The sequence below is a fragment of the Erigeron canadensis genome, chromosome 6 (assembly GCF_010389155.1).
Source record: "Erigeron canadensis isolate Cc75 chromosome 6, C_canadensis_v1, whole genome shotgun sequence".
NCBI classification, from domain to species: Eukaryota; Viridiplantae; Streptophyta; class Magnoliopsida; order Asterales; family Asteraceae; genus Erigeron; species Erigeron canadensis.
In genome coordinates this window covers 32,256,572-32,280,737 of record NC_057766.1, presented here as the reverse complement: position 1 = coordinate 32,280,737, position 24,166 = coordinate 32,256,572, and the positions used below count along the sequence as shown (strand labels likewise).

Below are 24,166 nucleotides of genomic sequence, written 5' to 3'. Positions count from 1 at the left end.
AATTACCAAGTAATCTTAAATCCACATTAATTAAAAATTGTTATAAATATGTGACGAAAACATGCACATGTACATACACACATAATTTACTCCCACTCAAGGGCCTTTGCAAGCAATACGATTAGGAATATGATTACTTATAATACCTCACCTCAGACCTCAGTCATGGAAATGGGTAGTGTTAAATGCAATTAGAAAACAGAGAGTTAGAGGGGCTTAATTTGAAAGAAAGCAAAATAAAAGGATGTAAAAGTTTTTTTTAGAAGGATAGCTAAACGAAACCCACCAACCACACAGCACCACCAAAATTGACTCGCTTTTGAAGCCGACCCACTCCCTCCCTTTAAATACTTCCCCATAATAATTCACATATCACAATCATATATTATCGTCCTAATAATAATATTAATTAATTTCATTTTGTTCGGTTTACAGATCTTTTCATTTTCATCATCATCAGATTTATTGAAAAAAGGTATCAAATTTCCTTTCTTTCATTCATTGATCTATACATTGATTGATTGATTGATTGATGATCTGTGTGCGATATATATTTAGATCCTTAGAATGTTCATTTTATTCGATTCATTATAATTATTCATATATAATATAATTAGCTTATTTGTATGTATGATATGCTTATTATTATTATTATCATTTATTATAAACTTTGGTTATTGGAAATGTTTTGTGATAGATATAATAAATAAATAATAGCTATCTAGAAACACTTTTTGTGCTGCAAATTGGAGAGTATTTATGATCATATAAATATAATTCTAGCTGGTTTTTGTCTTTTTGACCTTTATATCCTTCGGGTTTAGAGTTTTAATCTGTAGATTATTAAGTGACTTTAACTCGATGATTATCGGTCAACTACGCAGCTTGTTTTGATTTGCATTGCAATTTTTAGAATAAGTATAATGAAAACAGTATTTTGTATCAGTTTATTAATGAAAGGTAATTAGATCACGGGTTATTTGATTGGCCTTCTACGGGTAATTTAGGGAATAGCCTCTAAAGTATATGTTAAAAATGCAAATAAATGTAATATGAACAAATCCGATGGTACTTTCGTATGATTTCTGAGCATCAACTTTCTCTGATGAATATTACTGTCAATAACTTGTGTGATGTATTCTTGCATTTGAGTATCTATATATACAAGTGTGGGTGTCACTTTATATTACCCTGTAAAAGAGGTCAGATGACCCTGTGCACTTGTTTGATATGTGGGGAATCTTTTCGGTACTGAGAACTACTGAATTGGTACCCTTATGAGTTTCATAAATGAAATGGAAGCATTGGCAACTTGCATGATTATTACACAATTAATTCTTAATGGTTTGCTGTATCAATATATACATTTGTGGGATTACTTTGTTTACCTTTTCGTAACATTTGTAGAGGTAAATAGCACAGCCCATTTCGATTAAAAGTAATTTGTTCTAGTAAACTATGTGTGACAAAGGGTAAAAAAGTTTCTGACTCTCGGTTTTGCTTACAGAAAAAATATGGCTGAGCTAACTAGAATAGGCCTTGCCGGGCTTGCTGTTATGGGTCAAAATCTGGCCCTCAACATTGCTGAGAAAGGGTTTCCGATTTCTGTTTACAATCGTAGTACTGTCAAGGTTGATGAGACTGTTGAGAGGGCTAAAAAGGAAGGGAATCTTCCTGTTTATGGCTTCCATGATCCTGAATCATTTGTTAAATCAATCCAAAAACCTCGGATGATTATCATGCTTGTCAAGGCTGGGGCACCTGTTGACCAAACAATCAAAACGTTGTCTCAATATATGGAGAAAGGTGATTGCATCATAGATGGTGGCAATGAGTGGTATGAGAACACCGAGAGAAGAGAGAAAGCCATGGCTGAAATAGGCCTCCTCTACCTTGGAATGGGTGTTTCCGGTGGTGAAGAGGGTGCAAGAAACGGACCATCTATGATGCCCGGAGGATCCATTGAGGCTTACAAGTACATTGAGGACATTGTTCTCAAGGTAGCCGCTCAAGTACCCGACAGTGGTCCATGTGTGACATATATTGGTGAAGGTGGTTCAGGCAACTTTGTCAAGATGGTTCACAACGGAATCGAGTATGGTGACATGCAGCTGATTTCAGAGGCTTACGATGTGCTAAAGTCTGTTGGAAAGCTCTCGAATGAGGAACTACGTGAAGTATTCTCAGAATGGAACAAAGGAGAGCTTCAAAGCTTTTTAATTGAGATCACTGCTGACATATTTGGCATCAAGGATGATAAGGCAGACGGTTATTTAGTCGACAAAGTGTTGGATAAAACTGGCATGAAGGGTACAGGCAAGTGGACAGTTCAACAAGCTGCTGATCTATCAATTGCTGCTCCAACAATTGCAGCATCCTTAGATTCACGTTTCCTTAGTGGTTTGAAGGACGAACGTGTAGAAGCTGCAAAACTCTTTAAATCTAGTGGGTTTGGTGACATCTTAGCAGATCAATCAGTTGATAAGGAACAATTAATTACTGATGTTAGGCAAGCTCTATATGCCGCAAAAATTTGTAGTTATGCACAGGGGATGAACTTGATACGTGCCAAGAGCGTTGAAAAAGGATGGGGTCTGAAGTTAGGTGAGTTGGCTAGAATTTGGAAGGGTGGGTGTATCATTAGAGCCATATTCTTGGACCGCATCAAGCAGGCTTATGACAGGAACCCAGACTTGGCCAATCTCTTGGTGGACCCTGAGTTTGCCAAAGAAATGGTGGAACGTCAGTCTGCTTGGAGAAGAGTTGTATGTTTGGCTATTAATTCAGGCATCAGTACTCCCGGTATGTCAACTAGTCTTGCCTATTTTGACACTTACCGGAGAGAGAGGTTGCCTGCTAATTTGGTCCAAGCTCAAAGAGATTACTTTGGCGCCCATACATACGAAAGGACTGATATGCCTGGTTCCTTCCACACTGAATGGTTTAAACTTGCTAAGCAGGCAAACTAAGTTTCCCCAGGTGATATCTATCTTGTGCTTTTAATATTGAAACTACAATAATTGTATTGTTTAATATTCATCCAATAATTTGCTTGTTTATTGTGTTGGGTGAAGTTTATTTGTAATTTTCTATTTTTATGTTGTCTTTTGTCTCTTGAGTAGATTTTGTACTTTCTCCAGAATATGAATAATATCAATGATCATATCATGAATCATGTATATTTCTTGCTTTTTCGAATGTACTTGCCATATTATTAATAATGTTGTGTCTTAATAGTTGACTTGTATTGAATCAAACTGCACAGGTATCATTGTGATTTACTTCTAGTTTTTAAATGAGACTTGTATCTATAACTTGTACTGCTCAAACCATATCATGTGTCACTTTAACCATAGTGATACACAATTTTATGTCTTCCATGTTAGACCTAAGATCCTTTTGGTTACTTTTTTTTTAATGTTAATTTGTTGGATTTAGAAATTTGAACTGATGCAATGACATATTGACAGATAGCAAAAAGTTTGATTCAGTATCCAACGCTCCTTCAAAGACTACTTATCTACTTGCTTTGTACTGTAAAATATTTAAGATGTTTTGTTTACAAGTACATAGATGGAGAGGGTTCCTCCCCAGGCTATCTAGGAACAGTTATAGCTCTGATTTTCATGGCATGACTGGTATTCTCTGCTTACTATATATTTTCCGTGGTCATCCCAAGATGTTTTACCTAGTGAGGTTATGGCTTGGGTCTATTCTGAGATGGTTTTTGTTGAAGTAGATAAAAAATAAAAAAACTACCTATGAATGAGCAATCTCAAACATTTCCAAGAACAATACAAGTTTCAAGTAACCTAGCTGAAACGTGTACACATTTCATTATTTCAGTTAACAAATCTGCCAACTAAAAGAATAGTTTTTGTAAACTTCAAAACTGAAAGTCTGAAACCTCTTGTATCATATGTGATGAAGTGCCAAGTGTAAGAGATGAGAAATAAAATTAAAGATGACTTCTCTTTCCCTTATCCATAACAGGAACAATTCATTATTGTTGCTGAACAATGCCAATTCTCACCGACATTAATACCACTTTACACCTGCATATGTTGCTTTCTATATTTCATCAGGCTCAACTGCGAGATTTTGGACTCAATCCCTGTTTCAACGTGTTCTATTATTCTAGGGGAGTTGCCAAAAACTATTCTTTGTGGGGCGGACAATAGTTGGTGCCAAAAAAACACCCGTCTAGGGGAGTTATTTTAATCGATTCTTTGTGGGATGAACAATGGTTGGTGCCAAAAATGCACCTGGAGTTGAGGATGACCTTGCCAACCTCATGACCTTGTAATGGAATGCATTATCCGCATGTTTTTCGGTGTGTGTAGTGAGAATTTATGGCTATTTATTCAATTGAAGTGTCAAGGACTCATTTTCATACAAAACTACAAAAGAGAACCCATTTTTAAATTTTATGATCAATCTTGTACAAGCAGGGCCTTTATAATTTTCAATTAATTTCTTTTCCAGAAGTAAATCATGTTTTCTGTTATCCAAACTGAATAATGAGAATATATAAACACATTATTACACATTCAGTATTCATTTCCTAGAAAAATGAATCTGAATTGGTATAAACGACAACCGTAATTGAGTTATTAATCTCATTTGTTACATAATACATATAAGTTCTAATTAAGAAAAATTTTTTTATCTCACTTAGAGTGCCTGGTTGGGAATTTGGCGGTTTCTGCTACTGGTGACATGAGCAGGTGCAGCTAAGTACGTCGGAATTTCTTCTCCAGCCATTATAACGACAATCTTGGGGCTGGCGTTGGCTTCATCACTGTCTTTGCACACATGCTTAACAGCTTTTCGGTCACTAGTGTCCTCATATCTGTGCCTTAGATAAGAACATGTCAACATTAACAGAGCTAACGCTATGAGAAGCAGCATTGCACCTATGCCACCAAACATATATGTTGATGGTGAACCCCATTGCCATAGTGACGATGATGATGCTGGTGACTCCATTGATGATGATGATGCTGATGACTCCATTGATGATGACAATTCTGTCGACTCCATTGAAATTTTGTGTTGTGACTGGTGTCTCTTTCTTTTAGATGATAGTTGTATTAGAGAAAGGAGAATCATATATGGACAAATGTATACAAATGTACAACATGCGTTATGCAAGTTTTGAAAGTGTAAGGTTTATTACGATTGTACCAAAGAATTGTCCTTTTTTAACGGCAAGGATTCTACTATTATTCTTTAATTACATCTGTGATGAAATCAATAATCCATTTGTAAAATGTAGAAAGTGGTACTCGAATCATATTGAAATATCCAAAAATCAAAGATATTATCAATTGGTCACCAACCCGATTGATTAACTATATAACATGAACCTCAAGGGGCCACTAAACCATTGGTTAGAAGTCTCAAATTCCCTCACGTGCACGACACATAAAGGAATTAACGATAAGTAATGACGGTCGTTATCTTAAAGAATCAAACATGAACCTTATGTTCCTATAAAGGATTATTATTGAGGTTTTACACAACAAAAGATGAACTTTCTTTTTTGGATAACCACAAGGACGATCTGATTGAGTCTAATAACTCTAAAACTAAATGTTAGTCGTACCCATTAAAGCTTTCAACAAAATTCTTTGACCATATATTGGTTATTAATGTTTATATGATAATATTACAAGTATATAATGACAATATGGTCTTGTGAAATTCAATTGAAGAATAAATTAATTATATATTTATTATAAAATTTAATTGTCCAGAAACAAAAAGAAAAGACATGTAATTAAGAAAAATTCATATGTGATATGTTAGATTCAAACGCATGTGCTTAAGCTGGGGAAAAAAATATATAACATTTTGTAATATATCTATCTGTTTATTCATATACTAGCACGTTATCCGCACAATGCGGCAGTGATCGTAGCGGCGACGATGTGGTGCGTGCGACGGTTGGTGACAGATGAGACATCGATTGGTGTAGATTATTGATATAAAGGGTTAATGGAGATATTTTAAAAGATTAAGGATTGATAGTGTAACTTAATTATTAATGTTAAGAGGTAGTGTAACTGAAAATATCTTAGTGCTAAGTGAAAATATTATATATTTTAAGGGTAGTAGATTAAAATATTAAATGGAAGGACATTTTAGATATTTTCCCCCATGTAACTTTCAACATCGGGGTATTTTCTTTAATAAGTAGTATAGATATATACGGTTGAACTAGCTAAATGTTAGGCCTCTGTAAAATATTGCTCATTTGCATTAGGCCCAAATCCGGCCCTTACAATATCTTTGGAAGGTTACAAATACTCCAATTGATATTGTCGTAAATTTTTAAAATTTGGTTAAAGAGGCCAAGAATTAGTACCACTCTTTAGCAAATCAAAAAGCATGGCCTCTTTTAAACGTGCAATTTGACAATGTAATAAACACACTTTGAAAATCCATGCATTTGAAAAGAATCAAATTAGTTATATGGTCACAGACAGTAGTTTAATTCCTTAATCTTTGAACTTGGAAGATCACTCAACTGAATCCAAAACCTGGAAAATAGAATCGATCTATCTCAAGTTCTTGCTAATTTTCCAATAGAGTAAGAGAGTAGTAATAATGCAGACCAAAAAATCTACCTGGGCTTTTGCATCTATGGCATACATAGCGTTGATGTGGTAAGAAAAACACAAATTTTAATATCTATCATATTATCATATGGCATTCCATGTCATAAACCAACAACAAAAGCCAAGCTAAAACCGGTCCTGCAAGTACATCATTTATACTTGAAAATCAGACTTAATAATCACAAATTTGACATTGTACTGCCTTCCAACAGAAAACTATTATCAATTGTCATCTTAATAAATTTCCAGCCCTCCAAGGCTCCAACCTAGCTGGTCCACTTAAATGTATGCTCATATGGTAAATTACTCCATTGCTAGCATTGGTCTTGGAGGATAAATGCTAACATTGGTATTGCAATACAATTTCATATCAATTCAATACTAAAAAGAGGCAAGTAAGAAAAATCACTTGCCAATTAGCCCCGCTGGCGGCAGCAACCTTAAGAGCCATGGGTTGTGGTTCATAATGACATCCTTCGATGGCAACACCATAAACAGCCACAGCTTTCACTTTACCAACATCATTAACACCCACTATTTCCTTGTCAATTTTACAACCCTTGACATAATCTTCCTCAGTCACACGACCCAAATGACAGTCATCATTTATGTAACACAATAGGACACACCAAATTCCATAACAAAAGGACAGAGCCAAAAATGCGTCACGTTTGATGGGTAGTTTTTAAACATATCATGTGACATAAACCGGAGCATCGCCATTTACCAGCAGGTCGTAGAATTCAGATAAAACTTAAGGCTGTCCATGTATCTGCCTTAGAAAAAACTTATTAGCTTCAGTTATTTCGTCATTAGGTGTATAGATAAATATGCTAACAAATGCCTTTAACACCCCAAAATAACAGAACCCAGAAGTGCAAAATGCCCAAACACTTATGCAAATGATGATCACTGATGTAACAGAATGCTCAACAAACCAAACATGGAGGTTTTCACCAATCATAATATACTACTTAAAAGCTTTAAATATATATCACTTATTAATAAACCTTTTTCACTAAGACATTAACACAAACACTTACCGAGCAAAAAAAAAATTGAATTTTTCTATATAGATAGATATAGATATTAAAATTAATTATTAATTAATAAAATATGTCCATAACTTAACATTACCATATATTAAATCTAAGATTATCTTTACAAATATGCGTATGCGTAGCCATCAAGTTTATATGTTACCATATTTATAGAATTTAGAATAGTATATATAGAACTCGTAATTAGAATAAATCTTTATTTACGAATCAATCGATTGATCGACGCCGCTCACATTAAATTAATTACATTCGATCGATCATCATTCATCAGTAATAAAGTTAAGTTTAAGGTATCGATTGATCTCCTCCACCATACATACATGGCGTCTTCCAAAGATATCCGCTCTATGAAGATCCCTGAAGAACGCAGCAGCGGCCGTAAGAAACTAAACCCGATCAAGTTTCGTGATTCGAGCATCACAAGCCCGAATAAGAGGTTTAGCTACAAAAGCACCTTATCAGCCAAAACTAACACTATCGTACGTAATTAAATTCTGCAGTATTATTTATTGCCTTTTTTATCATTCTTGTCTACGTATAGTAGGGCCGGGTCTTATGATGAATTTTATAAACTGCAGGTTGCCACAAAAATTTTACTTGATGATGCCAACAATGGTTTCAAGAATGGAAATTTCGTATGTTCGCCGTTTTCACTTGCGACCGTGTTGGGAATGGCTGCTGCAGGAGCCCAAGGCAAAACTTTGGACCAGTTGTTGGAATTCCTTGGACAAGAAAATCTTGACCAGCTTCTTTCCGAGTCACCAATGGCTATACTTTCCAACCCAGGCTTCAGTGCCGGACGAGGCTTTAGCGAATGGTATTTGGGTAGACAAGAAACTGAATCGTGTTCAACCTTGTTACAAAGACATTCTGAATAGTGTTTTCAATACAAACACCAGATTTGTGGACTTTGAAAACATTAAGGTACATACTACATGTTTTCATAATTAGTTCATGTATATATAGCTTTAACTTTTTTCTTTCTACATAGTATAAACCTAGCAAGTTAGTCCAGCATAATACTCCCCGTCCCAATTTAAATGTCCAAAAAATTTAACTTGGTAGTCTTTTTCTCTTACTTTAACAATAAGTATTTTTATTTGTATAATACAATATTTACTGAATGAAAAATATATTTAAAACTTGGAGTATTCAATAAACTTCTTTTAGTTATTATTATATATGAGTATTCATTAAGCTTTTATATATGCATGTGTGAAGACTGATGATGATGAATTAGCCCGACAAATAAATTCGTGGGGAAACAAGAATTAACTATAGGTTTCATCCCCACAACTATTGAGGGGGGAGATTCTGAATACGATGTGGTGGTTGCCCTTACGAACGCCATGTATTTTAAAGGCTTATGGCATTGTCCATTTGATAAAAGTTATACAAAGAAGAAAGACTTTCATCTCATGAATGGGGTGACTGTTCAAGTCCCCTTTATGACTAGCTTTGATAAATTCGGCTATTATGGTTCTCTTCCAGGTTACGAGATCCTCAAAATTCCATATGAAAGAGATAACCAATCGGACGTATCCTTCTCCGTGTATATCTTTCTCCCCGACAGGAAAGATGGATTGCAAGACCTCCTACAAAAATTCCATTCTGATCCTACATTATGGAACAAATGGGATTGACATTGCCTTTCGAACCTATGAATATGGAGCTTAACAGGATACTAGAGTCTACAAATCGCGATAGTAGTGATATGCCTTTTTATATCTCGAAAATACTCCAGAAATCGTTTATTGAAATTGAGGAAAAGGGAACAGAAGCCGTTGCTTGTAATATACCAACGATGAAACTCGGGAGTGTCAAGACACCTCCACGGCCACCTTCACGTTCAGAAGCAAGGTTTGTGGTGGACCATCCATTCATGTTCATGATAAGAGAAGACTATTCGCGGACTGTTTTCTATATTGGAGTAGTACTCAATCCCTATGCTTAGAATTCATTATTTATATATGAATGTTTACACTTTATTTCTGATTTTTTTGGATATCTTATGTTTTTACTGATCGTCATTGAGACAATTTCTTGAACAATAGTATTCCTGGTACATATTGTGATGTGCTGATCATGTGTACCTTTTCAAATTGATCCTTTGTTATCTCCTATTGAAATCTAATTAGGTAAGTCATGAGGAGTTTTATTTTATTATTATACTATTGCGGTTTGATAGTTTCTTGAACAACTAATAGTATTTCATTAGTGGATACCTGTGAATCGGGAGATTTAGGAAAATCCACGGACATAGTAATTGGAAAAGGGTATCCGCACCCTTACTCGCGGGTATCATCAATAAATAAAAATCTTATAGGTAGCTATGACCATTGGCTAGAGATAAAAAAATTAAACTTTTTCTTATGAAACTTTATAAAAATCTTTACAAAGTAAATACACTAATAAATGAATGAAAAAAAAAAACTAACAAAATATGAACATGATGCAAAAACAAGAAAATGAAAGTAAAAAATAAAATGAAATGAAAACTTAGATACATTTATGTGATAACCTGTCAGCTCATAATGATTAAAAAAGCGAAACTTAGTACACTAAAAAATTAATGAGAAAAACAAACACAACATGAATGTGAGGTAAAAGCATGACATAAAAAGCTAAAAAAGAATGATAATAAAAAATAGAAGCTTAGATTCATGTATGCGGTAACCTATCAAGATAATTAGAAGACAAAAAAATTAAAAATAAATAGGCATGCAGGCTGCTGAGTCAGCAGCTTATCTACTGTACCTAAGCGTACTTCTATTGTTATATATATATATATATATATATATATAACAATCGGTTAAAAGATATTGACGAGTGCAAGCGGCCAAGCCCAAAGAATGGTCCTTTGCATGTTGAAATGTTGTAGCAATGTACCTAGTTTCTAACTTATTGAGTATTTTAGCTCAAACTTGTTGCGTGTTGGACATAAAGAGTTTGTGATGGTACCATCTTGGCTTAAACTAACTGAGAAAATCGCATTAAAAGAAAGTTTTCTAGAGTTCATTATTTAAAAGTCAAATTTGAATGAAGATCTCGAAGACAATAAGTCAATAAGGGTGGAGGGAGTCATCACTCCCATCTCCCTCCCATTATCCAATCAAAATACTTCACCTCATTTTAACCTTTCAACCTTTTTTTCAACATTTTTTAGTGGCAACCATCATTCCCAACTTTACATAATTAACCTTCTTAATTATAACTCAAAAAATATATAAAGAAAAACACATACATTTCATTAACGATTAAATATTTAAAGATACATACCATAAAATAAAATAAAAACACATACACTTTATTAGGAACAAAATAAAAACGACATAAATAAATCGGCAATCGGTGTTGGTTGAGTCGCCGGGTCATCGAGATGAGCTAAATTTTGTCTCCCAACGTGCTTTGTAAGATCATATCCAAGACGATGATGGACTTCTTCATCTTCTATCTCATCCACTACATCGTGGTTATAAACCACTTGAATTCTAGTATCCACAATACGAACCGGTGATATTGCCCTTCCATCATCTTTTAAAATCATGTTGTGCAATATAATAAATGCGAGCACGATGTTAGTAATCTTGTCGACCGTCATCGCTCGCATTGGCCGACTCAAAATCCCCCATTTTTCTTTAAGAACACCAAAAGCTCGCTCTACATCCTTTCTTGCCGATTCTTGAACTTTCTTGAACTTCTTGTCATTTGTTTCAGTCGGATATGGCATTGTCTTGACATGAGTCGCCCACCTAGAATAGTTTCCATCGGTAAGATATTATCCCTGTTTGTAATGACGGACGTTTACGGTAAAAGACGAGTCAGGAGCCGTCGAATTTCGCTCCCTCATATATAATGTCGTTTGATTCAAAACGTTGATATCGGTGAGCGACCATGGAGGGCCAAAAAGAGCATGCAAAATCCAAAAGTCTTGTGATGCAACCGCTTCAAAGCGTAACCGTGGGTTTATGGATGATCACCTCTCTTGTATTGTCCCTTCAACGCTTTAGGACAATTTCTCCAAACAAAATGCGTACAATCAAGACATCCTAGCATTCCCGAAATCTTGTGTCTCCGTTCATGCGCTTCGTACAAGCGTGCAACGTCATGACTAGTTGGCTTACGTAAGTACTCTTCATGATATAACTCGATGACCGCGGTGCAAAAATGTTGAAGGCTTTCGCGAGAAGTTCTCGCTGCCATGCACAAGTAGTTATCAAAGCTATTTGGAGGGTTGTTCCGAGTTGTTCCACCGCGGATGTGCATTTTTGTATGGCAGTAAAACTTTTTTTCCCCGACCGATCTACACGCTCTTGAAAGTAAACGTAACGTTGCTCAATATCACTAACAATCTTTAAAAACAACCTTTGACTCATTCGAAATCTTTCACGAAACCAAACCAGGCCCAACTTTGGGTTTTCAACAAAGTAGTCACGCATAAGCGTTTCGTGAGCTCGTACACGAAATTGCTCGATGTAGGCTTGGGTTTCGGTTGAGCTTGCCTTGTGGTCTTCAACCACGTTAAGAACACTTTGCAAAAAAGGTAGGATACTACTCGTGGATAAATTTGGAAACGACAAAGGAATTGAAAATTCCGAAGCCAAAGAAATCTCTTTAGACGACGATGATGATGAAGATGATGAGGATAATGGATCTATATGATGAAAATATGTTAACAGTTGTGTTTGAAGTGAGAAATTTAGGATAAAAATGAGGTTTGGTTGTGTTTTTGGTAGTACACATCCGGCCATATATATAGATATTCAAAAAACAAAAAACTTTGTCAGGCTTGTCACTTTTAGTCCCTGGAGCGTCTACATTTTCACCCTCAGTCCCCAATGGTCACATGACCGTTTGAAATAGTTACACTTTCGGTCCCTGTCTCCTTGAACCTTCAGCGAGATAAGTACTCGCCCACCCCAGCTCGCCCGAAGCTCGCTTCCATGGCACCGGAAGCTCGCCCTTTCTCACGCAACCCTCTCCATCTCGCCTTTCATTCCGTCCCCCTTAAGAAAGCTTTGAAGATCATATCAACAATTTAAAGAAATTCTTGAAGTTCAAATTCAAATGTCATTTCCAATGTTTAAATATTTCAAAAACTTTTAAGACTTGCAATAATCACTAAAAAGAAAGAAAATGTTAAAAATATAAATATTAGTGATTGTATTTAATTAGAAATTTCATGTTATATCTAGCTAGTTACTCGTATATAAATACCTTCCAATTACTCTTGTAATAGGGTATATGTTCATTCGAATAATGCTAACTTTGTGATAGGGTGCAAGTTCATTTCAATATATACCCCTCTGAAAATGAGTGAAAATGCAACGTTTCATCTTTATATTGTAAGATACTCTTTGATTTTGACTATTGATTACCATCTAAAAATTAACTTTCTTTTACTAATAGCAAAATATTCATACAACATACACTCTCTATCTCTCCTAAGGCCTCTTCTAGGCTCGTCAGCGGGTGACATCGTTGTTATCAAGATGTCAGCGGCTTGTCACGGAGAAACTCGTCATTCGGGAGAAGAGATTGAAGGAGACGAATGGTGTGGGGTTTGGGGTGAGGACCAAATTACATGATCGTTTCATGCAAAAAAAAAAAGAAGTTTTTTTTTTCTTTAAAACTTAAAATACATACATGCTAATGTATGCTACAATTGTATATAAACACTTTTTATTGTCTTTAAAACTTAAAATACATACGTGATAATGTATGCTACAATTTTATATAGACAAAGGATACATATGTGTTAATGTGAGCCTAAAGTAGAATCTTTATATTCCCCACATTATTTATTTTTGTTTCATTTAAGTTTTTTATTTATTTTAACTTTTCCTTTTTCTTCTACTTTTATAACAAAAAAATTTCATTCTTACGAGTATTATTATTTTAACAGATTATGGTTATTAATATTATTACTCCATCCGTTCCATCAAAAGTGTCTACTTTTGAAATTTCAAAGTCTTTGTCTCGCAACTATGACCTTAAATATTTTTATTTATAATGTATAATATTTGATGAAAGTTATATAAGTTGACAGAGATTTCGATATGCTTTCATTGAGTATAACTTTCATCAAATATTATATAATGCAATAAAAATTATTTTTGGTCAAAGATACAAAAGAAAGACTTTGATAAAATAAAAGTGGACACTTTTAATGAGACTGAGGGAGTATTATTATTATTATTTGTGTTTTTTGTTTTTTGTGTTTTACTAAAGGGATAATGGCATATTAATGTAACTATGTATGTCAAAATGGTTATGTAATGTTGTGATTTATTCAGGTGACTATGTAATGTAAGATCCTTTATTTTTCGGGTTATGTGATGTATCGTGTTACTTGTTGTAAAGGTTATCGGTTACTAGACTACATAACATAACCATTTTATCATATGTGATATCCGTATATAAGGAAGAAATGATAAAGAAATAAAAAAGATATGTTGTTAACAAGAGTGTCAGTAGATGAGGAAATGAAAAAGAGGGGCCTAACTTAACTGCCATTTCACACTCTCCACACTTGACACTTTTCACACACTAGACAAATTCCTCAATTGATCACCTCTATCTTAGCTTTTAATTAACAAATAATCAATCCTAGTATAGTGAGCCAAAACAACGGTCCTTTTATTGTAGCCTGTCTAGCTACCCCCAGATGACTCAAATTATCGTTACACAGTTACCAGTTAAAAGCAAGGGAAAAACCAAGTCGTACTCGAATAAGACATATTCGCTGACTTAAGACTTTTGCGATGGGAACGGACAAATTTACTAAACCCCGTTTCAAATATAGTTGAAAAAAATGCATGGATCCAATAAATAATGTTCTTATTTATAAAATGATATGCAACTAGGTTTTTAATTTCATGCAAAAATAGTAATTCTCAGGAATCATAATGTATATGGCGGCTATCTTAACATTCTTCCTTTTTATCATCATATATAATTCCTTATGCATTATCATTTAGCTTCAATCTCACAAGTCTTAGTCTATCTTCAAATGAAATCTTATTAGATGGCGGAGCTTCTATCTCCGACGGCCAAATCCACGTGACACGTCAAAGTTATAGTAACAACAGTTTTGCAGGCAGGGCGACATACGCTCATCGACTTCATCTTTGGAGCAAGAACACCACAGCTTTTCAACAAGTTTCTCTTTTGTGATTGATTCAAATGGCAATCCATACTACTCTGATGGCCTCACATTCTTCCTTGCTGAACCTAATGATGTTATATCTGCGGGTAGAGATTTGGCCATTTGGGTCTTCCAATCAATAATTCATCCAAAGTCCCTACACATTTTGTTGCTGTCGAGTTTGATACTTAAGTTGGGAATGATAGTTACGACGTTGCTTCGGTAGGTGAGCATGTAGGTATTGATATCCAGAATCTTACTTCGGTTAGCTCTATGAAATGGTTGACAGACATACTAAATGGGAGAGAGAGTGTGAAGCTTGGATCAATTATGATCCCTTTTCGAAAAATCTTAGTGTGTCCTTCACAAATGTCCTAAACAATACACTTGTAAAACAAGATGGACTATCTTATATAGTCGATCTAAGGCATGAATTGCCCGAATGGGTTATTTTTGGGTTTTCAGCAGCAACCGGCGGTTGGTGTGAAAAACACAGTGTAACATCTTGGAGATTTAATAGTTCTGATATACTACTTGATACAAACAATAGTTTACGACCAACGGCCAAGGGGGATAACAAGACCAGATATGTGGTGGGATTAATTGTGGTGGTAGTTGTTGTTTTTTTGGCTATACTTGCATTTGGTTTATGGAAGAAGAAAAATAACTACGAAGGTGAAGTGGAAGAACTTCGATTTGCTGTGGAGATGAGCAGTGAATTTGAGATTGGTGCCGCTGGTCCTAGAAGATTCTCTTACCTTGAATTAGCCCGGTCAACTGCCAATTTTGCAGAAAGTGAAAAGCTTGGAGAGGGAGGTTTTGGTGCGGTTTACAAAGGTTTTCTGAAAGATTCAAGAACATATGTGGCTGTCAAAAGAGTGTCAGAGACTTCGACACAGGGGTTCAAGGAGTATGCATCGGAAGTAAGGATCATTAGTCGTGCGAGGCACAGAAATTTGGTGCAACTCATCGGTTGGTGCCACCAGAAAAGGAAACTCTTACTTGTTTACGAGTTTATGGAAAATGGAAGCCTAGATTTACATCTCTTTAAGAGAAAGAGCTTGCTGACATGGAGCTTTGCTATATCTGCACGTTGAATGCACGCAATGTGTTTTGCATAGAGATATTAAAGCAAGTAATGTAATGCTAGACTCAGTAATGTAATTAGACACCCATGGTTACTAAATAGTCTCCAGTGATCATGAGTAAATTAATTGGATCAAGTACTTAACCAAACTAATAATAGTACAATAATAAACACAATATATAAAAGATATGGAAATACTAATACTAATAGATTAATATATATAGTCAATTCACCAAAATAGAGGCATGAATACTAAAAAAAAACAACTTTATGATATCCGAATAATAGTTCGAAAATACAAAGGAATAAACTGCTTGTGTCTACTGAATTATTCAAAGAAACAAAACAAAAAAGAAGAGAGATTAATATATTTATAATTGCTCAAAGGCCCAAGCATTCTCAGCACGGACCGCCGCCTCCTCATCAGGGGTGAAATCATTCTTGATGTTAAACATCTTGCGGATTTCCTCAGGTTGCTTGTTTTTCATCATGTCAGCAACAGTTTGGCAGGTCAGGTCCAACAAGCCCTTGATATTGAGATAGTTAGCAGCCAGAATAAGATCGAAAAGAGTCCCCTGATCAACTTTAATAAATTCTTCATCAAACGCCTTCAGATCCTTCTCGGAAACATCAGCATTATCGCCGGCGTCCTTCACATGTTTCTTGCAGTACTCGATAACCTTCGAGAGGATGTTGCTTGTTACATTAGGGAGAGGGATGCCGGAGTCAACGCAGTCGTCTTCGATCATATGTTTGATCGTTTCCGACTGCATTGCCACCACCTCTTCAACTTCAAACGTCTCGCCGTCTGAGCTCTTTAGCACGACGAGTTTCTTAGATGATGATGATGACGATGATGCCATTATTTATATCGAATTTTTGAACGAAGATTTATTAGAATGAATTATTAGTAAAGAAAAAAAAAATAACCCTAATCGCAAAACGTAATAGAAAATCGTATGACTTTTTTGATTGTGGGGGCTTCGTATTTAAAGAGGAAGGTCAAGGCTAATAGCCTATGACGGTGTTCGTATTTGTATATTAATATTAAAAGTAATTAAAGTTACCTTATTAAATAATAATAATAATAATAATACGAAAAAAAAATAATAATAAAAAAGTTACCTTATCTATACTATATTAATAAACAAACTACTCTCTCTTATTTTTAACTCTCTATCTTTAAAATACTTAAAATTTCCTTAATTTTCAACACATTTCGAACACATATTAAATCTATCAAATACATTCCTAAATTATTTTACACTCATATTTATCCAAAATATCTATCTTCTTTATTAATTAATTTAAATACTTATACCTAAAATCTCTATAATATTCTTAATAAAGTCATTTACAAAAGATACATTTGTTAAACATAAAATAACTAAGCTACCGTTTACGTAAATTAATTTTATATTAATAAACACATCGTTACCACCGCCACTAGCACCACCCATTGCTGTCACCGCCGCCGCATTGTGCGGATACCCATCTCGCTTAAGTTAAATGTAGGGGTGTTCATTCGGTCGGGTTTTGGGGGAATAGAGTTGTTCGGTTTGGATTAATCGGTATTTTAAGAATTAGTAAACCACCCAATACCCAATCCATATATGTGACCACGCAATCCAGACCACCCAATTAAAGTTCGATTTATTTGGTCGGATTTTGGATTATCCAAATAAAAGTCGCTTGGCAAATTTTAATTTATTATATATGAATGATCATGCAATCTGAATGTCAATCTACACTGATTTATTTATTCATTTGAGGTTATTCAATTAACTACATACATTTAGACTTTTAGGATTAACGTATTTAAATAACTAGAGTTGTATTTATGTCATTTAGATTAGGTTATTATAGTTTTTATTAAACACTAAATGCTTAATTGGGTTTCGGTTGGGCCCCAATTGAAAATTTTCTAAACCAAAACCGAACTACTTAACGACTTCCTTATTCGGTTTCACCCAAACACCAAACCAAATCTGATTAACCCAATCCAAATAGTACATATGTCAAATGGATTGGGCGGGTTATTTGGTTAATCGGAATAATGAACACCCCTAGTTAAATGTATGCTCATGTTAATTTGAACATAGTTGTAGACTTGTAGTTGTTTATTACTCCCTTTATCGCAATTTAAATGTTATAGCTTAACATTTCCGGTCTTTAATGTTCAACTTTGACTGTTTAAATTTTATTTGTGTTATGTAATATTTAATGTAAAATAATACATTGATATGACTTTCATTAAATATTATAAAACACAAACAATCAAATTTATGGTCAAAATTTAAAAAAAAAATAAAAAATCAAACTTGAAGATTTAAATTTGAAGATAAAGAGTATTATATACGAGTATATATATATATATATATATATATATGAATATGATAGAGATTAAATGAAAATGCACCTTAAGGATAGAAAGGAGAAAAGATTTGTTTTTTTAATATTTTTTTTTAGCTTTTTTTTTTAACATTTTTTTTTCCCATTTTTTACTTTTTTCATTTTCTCTTTAATTAACCAATTTTATATAAAAATTTTTAAAAAAATTTTAAAATATTTTATTTTCAAAGGGCGTAGCTCGTAAGTTATAGGTGAAACCTCTCAGACTATGGCGGAACCATGATAGTTAAGGGCGAAGCCCGTAAGGTAGATCACCCCATCACCGATCACCCCCTATGACTTATCACTCTCAATGACCTAAACTCCCACCAGCTACCCTTTATTAATACTCTTTAGGGCGAAACCCGTATCGTACCCTTACATGTATAACTCACTAACTCGGGTTAGAATTATTTTTTTTTTTCTAAATTTTTAAAAAATTTTTTTATGGATTGAGTTAATTAAAAAAAATGAAAAAAATATAAAAAAAAAAACAAACTAAAAAAAACGGACTTTCTCTCCCTTCTCCTCTTAAGAACCTTATCTCTGGATCTCTACTCTCTATATATATATATATAATTATTAAAATAGTATGAATCTGAACGATTCTAGAGCCTCTAAAAATTCAAACTATCTTATGATATTGCCACATAAGCTTTAATCATATGTGGCATTTTTATAAATTTTTGCCAATAATTTAATTATGTTCTTCTTATAGATATAGATATATAAAGAAAACATTTTAAATAAAATTAAAAACTCAAGATATTAATTAACATGGGATATTCTTTTTCTTTGGCAAATATTTTGTTTACATGCTTATCGGATTATATCAATATAAATATTAATATGAATCATATAAAATAGATATAGATATATTCATATATACATCCCATATATTCATTTACCCAAAAAGTCACATGAATGTTCATTCTCTTCATTTACAATGCATTATAATTAAATCCGTAAGTTTTTATGAATTGCTTTTTGATGCAAATATTTATTGAGTATTATTCATACTTTTTTTTAGCTTTGACGAGATGGGAAATACGGGCATACAAAATTTATCCTTAATTTTACTATGAATGATGTCGATGTCACTTTGTCAAATTTTTATCATCAATCTATTTAAATGTGCACTTCTTTTTATCTGCATAAACTTGATAAATCATCGGATCAACCTTTAGCAATATTTCGTCATTCTTTTTGACTTTTAGTTTGAATTTTCTCATACTTTTTAGCTAACGTATTTAATTTTATGTTCTACCACTCACATATGGACGCAATGTTAAATAAACTAAATGATGAATATTCACAGTAATAATATATATTTTTTTCATTACTTCATTTTGTTCAAAATTAGGATCGGTTAACTTTCTGTTTGGGTTTCATCAATTTCAAATGGATACAATGTTAAATAATAAAATGAATGACAGATCTTTATGGTAATAATTGTTATTTTTTTTTTTACTTCATCATATATTTTGTTTTTCAAAATTAATATATGTTTAACTTTTTGTTACTTTAGATCTTGGGCTTTATCAATTACAAATGGATATAATGCTAACAAAATAAATGTCAAATATTTATGGTAATAATTTGTATTATTTTTGTTTTCTTACTTCATTGTATATTATGTTTTTGCAAAATTAAGATCGGATTACATGCAATTTGTTTCTTTTGATCTTGGGTTATCCGCTTATGTTTTCTACATTTTTTATTAGTTCAAGTTGTTAATTTTTACAAAATTGGCAAATCTTCTTATATTTTTACAAAAAATTTTTCGGTTACTTAATTTGTTACAAGGATTTATTTATATTTACATGTGTTTGTATTGAGTAACTATGGCAAAATTTGATTATTAGAACTTCAAATATGTTTAATTAAGTTTATATATGTTGCTCATTATAATTTTAATCAATATTAATGGCACTCTAGGTTTTAAAGATTGAAACAATTGCGATTTATTAATAATTATTGACGTCTATAATGTAAACTTTACCAACATTTAATTTAATTATATTTTTAAATAACCGCACATCGTGGGGGTAAAAGACCTAGTGTGTATATATATATATTAATATTAATTAACATGAAGTAAGCTTGTATTGATATCTGCTGATCGTAAAAATAAGTAAAGAGTATTTGATAGACTTTATTTTTGGTTTTGAGGAGAATTTTAATGAAATGGTAAAAAAAAATTAGTTACGTGAAAAAAGGGATAAATCTGTTTTCGATATTTATTGTAAAAAAAAAAAAAGTTTATATTAATAGTTTCACAAATTTACAAGTAACGTGTAATTATTAATGAAACTTTTATTAGGAAATAAGACAGATTCTTTAATTATTTATACAATATTATAAAGCAAATTTATTTTTCTAACTTTCAACATTCAATTTCAACAATATACACATATTAATGCATGATGTACCATACATTTTTTCTCTCCTCCATAAATCATTTTATTCCTCTAATTCTTTCAAAAAATTTTATCTCACAAATCGTACATCGATAAATTATAAAAATTATATGGGTGCTCTTAAAATTTTATGTTTTATTAGAGATGTCATTCGATATACTTTTGACGAATTTTTAAATCCGATGGTGGATCCCGTACGACTAAGGCATTTGGCTATGACACTATATGACATGTAACCTCCTATGACCTATCACACTTTATGACTTATCACCCTCATCATTTTACCACCGCAACACGCAATTACTTGCTCTCGTTTAATTGAAAAGTTGATTATGTTAGTTGAAAAAAATGTATAAATTCAATTAATAAAAACCTTATTTATTAAAAAAAAAACCTAACATGTGATCCAAGTTTTGAACTCCAAAGCTTCCTTGCCCAATGCCCATACTCCCTTCAAAAATGCCGGTTGCATCTTTACTTGCTAATTAGCTTCGTGTCTACTGAGTTACCTTTAATTGGTGGCTCTAATGTGAATTTGTCTAACCAAAAGAAATCGTTTAGGACTTCATCTTGATCATCTTAGCTTTAAATATGTGTTTTTGTAATTATAGACAAGAGTTTAATTACTATTTGCTATGACAGTTTATGGTAATTCGATGTATTTTTTTGTAGTATATATCTATACGATCTATATAAACAAACTATCCCCTCAAAACTTAACACTCTACCTTTAAAATCTCTAATTTACCCTTTTAATATATACTACCATCAAACACTTTATCCCTGAAACTCCAAAAATACCATTAAAAAAACATTATGCGTATCCCTTCTATCTTTCCTCAAGTTGCTCACATAGTATGTAACAATCGTGGTTCCTGACCTTTTGACCATATGTACAATTTAACTAACTATCGAGTTGGTTAATATAGTTCAAGTGCAATTTGAAGTTCATTAAGTGCAATGTATACATATAGATCAATTTGTTGTGCAATTTGGGACGTATGCGTTAGTCGAGGTCATTAAGTTAAGTTATGTTGTAGGTTCGTTTTGGCATTTGAAGGATTGACGATTTGCTATTCGTCAAATTTGGCGGAGCGGGAGCCTACCCTTTTTGGAACTTAGGACGGCCTCCCCCCTTCCATTTCCTCCTCCACCCATTTCATTTCTTATCATTTCTCTCTTTCTTTTCTCTTGCAAGAAAAACACACACAAACAAACACATATATCTCTCTCTAAAATTCTTGCATCCAAACATTGTTATTAGTGAAAGTGTTAGTAGATTCAAGGGTTATTATCATCATCATCATCATCTAGCAAAGATTTGGGTTATCAAAGTGCAAGAAACTTCTCCTTTAGCTCAAAATTCGGATTTATCACTTAGTGAAAGTTTTGGTAAGTTAAACTTGACTCAAAATCATCATTTTATGTTTATTAACTTGTTCTAGTTGATTTCAAGTAAATTCGGGTCACAAATCGGGTCAAAACGAATTAGGGTTCAATTAGGGTTTTGACATGGGTCAAAATGGATTTAAGCAAGGATTTGATGTTATGAATCAAAATTATGATATGGGTTATGTTCAATGATGTTAAAATATGGTGATTTATGCATAAAAATATGTTTTGAAGCTAGCTTAGTCGATCTTGAAGTCAAAAACCTGCCCAGTTGGAGCACGGTCGCTCAGACAGACGCTCTGTGCTTGTGGCCGTGCTATTATTAAGAACATGCCCAGTTACTGCAGACGCTCGTACGGCCGACCGTGCAAGCGGCTGCAGTATTTCTGTTCCTTCCCCAACTTTTTCGTTCGGTTATCGGTCGACTTTTAATGATCCAAAACTTGTTTATTGGTCTTATATTAACATACTAAGGTTAACAAAATTGGTTAAACACAATTCTAAACACTTTGATTTTCAAGTGGAATTTTGGTGCTAAGTCATTGAACCGTGTCTAACCAAAACTCTTCATTTGTCATTTAAACGTTCTCGAATGACTTATAAAACATCTTTAAGGGAAATTGTGGTATAGTATAACTAGTATTTACCATGTCTTGTATTGTGACATATATTGTTAGGTTGTGGACTTTTTGACGACCATTGGGCATTCGTAGCTTGATATTAGCTTGCTATTGCCGATCAAGGTGAGTTCGTAGCTCCCTACTCGTTTGAGATTCGGGCTGAAAAGTGTACAGCCTTTGTGTGTTAACTTGTTGTTTGTGCAATTATGTGTTGCCTTGATTGATGACATAGTTCAATTGAGCATACGTTTGATTTCCTTGATGATGACATGAATTGATTGTGCATATGTTGAGTGTCTTAAGTGATGACATTGTTTGATTGATGGAATTGTTAACGTGTAAACACGTGGTTGTTATATGATTATTGTATGTGCGTGTTTGGTTGACTTTTAGGTTAGTTGTGTATATATGGAAGACGATAATACCTTCGAAAGGTTGGAGATGTGGTGGGAAGGCTGCGGGTGACCCTATATATAAGTATCAAAGGCCTTTCAAAAGTAGTATCGTACGAAGTATATACACATAGTGTTTGTTTCTGGGTGGACATTGATGGTCATGGTGCAATTGAGTACAATGAAGTACATTACGCGCAATTGAGTACAATGAGGTACATTACGTGTAATTGAGGGACATTGATAGACATGTTGGGCATTATAGAACTTGTTAGATACTTCTTGATATCATTATTACTTGTTCTTGTTTACTATGCGTATTCTAAATACCTTGTGTAGTTCATTATGTGAGTACATATGTGAGGGTCATTGATGGACATTGATTGATTATGTATTGTTTGAGTATGATTGATTTATTTATGATTAGGGTAGTTGTACATACATGGAAGACGATGATACATTTAATGAGTTGGAGATGTGGTGGGAAGGCTGCGGGTGACCCTGTATACAAACATCTAAGATTCCTTAAATGTAAAGTCGTATGAAATGTATGTGCATTGTGCATGGTTGAGTTGATGGACATGATGACATTAAACGGGTACTTATGTACTTGATGACAATATCGATGACAATAGAGGGACAATGTGTGCATGTACAAATAAACGGGTACTTACGTACTTGATGACATTAAACGGGTACTTATGTACTTGATGACATTAAACGGGTACTTATGTACTTGATGACAATATCGATGACAATAGAGGGACAATGTGTGCATGTGCAATAAACGGGTGCTATACGTACTTGATGACAATTGGATGACATGAGAACAATTGAGGGACATTGATGGACATGTCTGACATTTTAGAACTTGATGGATATTTGTTGATGTCGACATTCTGTGTTCTTGTGCATTATGTGTGTTCTAGTTATGGTATGATTGTGCAATGGATACATGTGGGTCCAGGTTGCGCTACGAGCCAACCTATATTGAGTACTTGCGCCTTTTAAGGACTTATTGTAAGTGTGTTCC

At 33.6% G+C, this 24,166-nt stretch overlaps 5 protein-coding genes across 5 annotated transcripts; 3 read left to right on the top strand and 2 right to left on the bottom strand.

Annotated features, from left to right (window-relative positions):
• The first annotated feature begins 419 nt into the window (after positions 1–419).
• LOC122603122 (6-phosphogluconate dehydrogenase, decarboxylating 2) lies at positions 420–3,181 on the top strand. The gene is made up of 2 exons (XM_043775742.1): positions 420–475; positions 1,508–3,181. Exon 2 carries the CDS (start codon positions 1,515–1,517, stop codon positions 2,967–2,969), a length of 1,455 nt encoding a protein of 484 aa, XP_043631677.1. The 5' UTR covers positions 420–475; positions 1,508–1,514; the 3' UTR covers positions 2,970–3,181.
• Positions 3,182–4,674: 1,493 nt separating this feature from the next.
• LOC122604720 (protein GLUTAMINE DUMPER 2-like) lies at positions 4,675–5,043 on the bottom strand. The gene has a single exon (XM_043777590.1). It carries the CDS (start codon positions 5,041–5,043, stop codon positions 4,675–4,677), a length of 369 nt encoding a protein of 122 aa, XP_043633525.1.
• Positions 5,044–9,308: 4,265 nt separating this feature from the next.
• LOC122604719 (serpin-Z1-like) lies at positions 9,309–9,638 on the top strand. Its single transcript, XM_043777589.1, has one exon. The coding sequence runs from the start codon at positions 9,309–9,311 to the stop codon at positions 9,636–9,638; it is 330 nt and encodes a 109-aa protein (XP_043633524.1).
• Positions 9,639–15,109: 5,471 nt separating this feature from the next.
• LOC122604717 (L-type lectin-domain containing receptor kinase IX.1-like) lies at positions 15,110–15,928 on the top strand. Its single transcript, XM_043777588.1, has one exon. It carries the CDS (start codon positions 15,110–15,112, stop codon positions 15,926–15,928), a length of 819 nt encoding a protein of 272 aa, XP_043633523.1.
• Positions 15,929–16,168: 240 nt separating this feature from the next.
• Positions 16,169–16,976, bottom strand: LOC122605562 (SKP1-like protein 1A). Its single transcript, XM_043778520.1, has one exon. The coding sequence runs from the start codon at positions 16,779–16,781 to the stop codon at positions 16,290–16,292; it is 492 nt and encodes a 163-aa protein (XP_043634455.1). The 5' UTR covers positions 16,782–16,976; the 3' UTR covers positions 16,169–16,289.
• Positions 16,977–24,166: the final 7,190 nt, after the last annotated feature.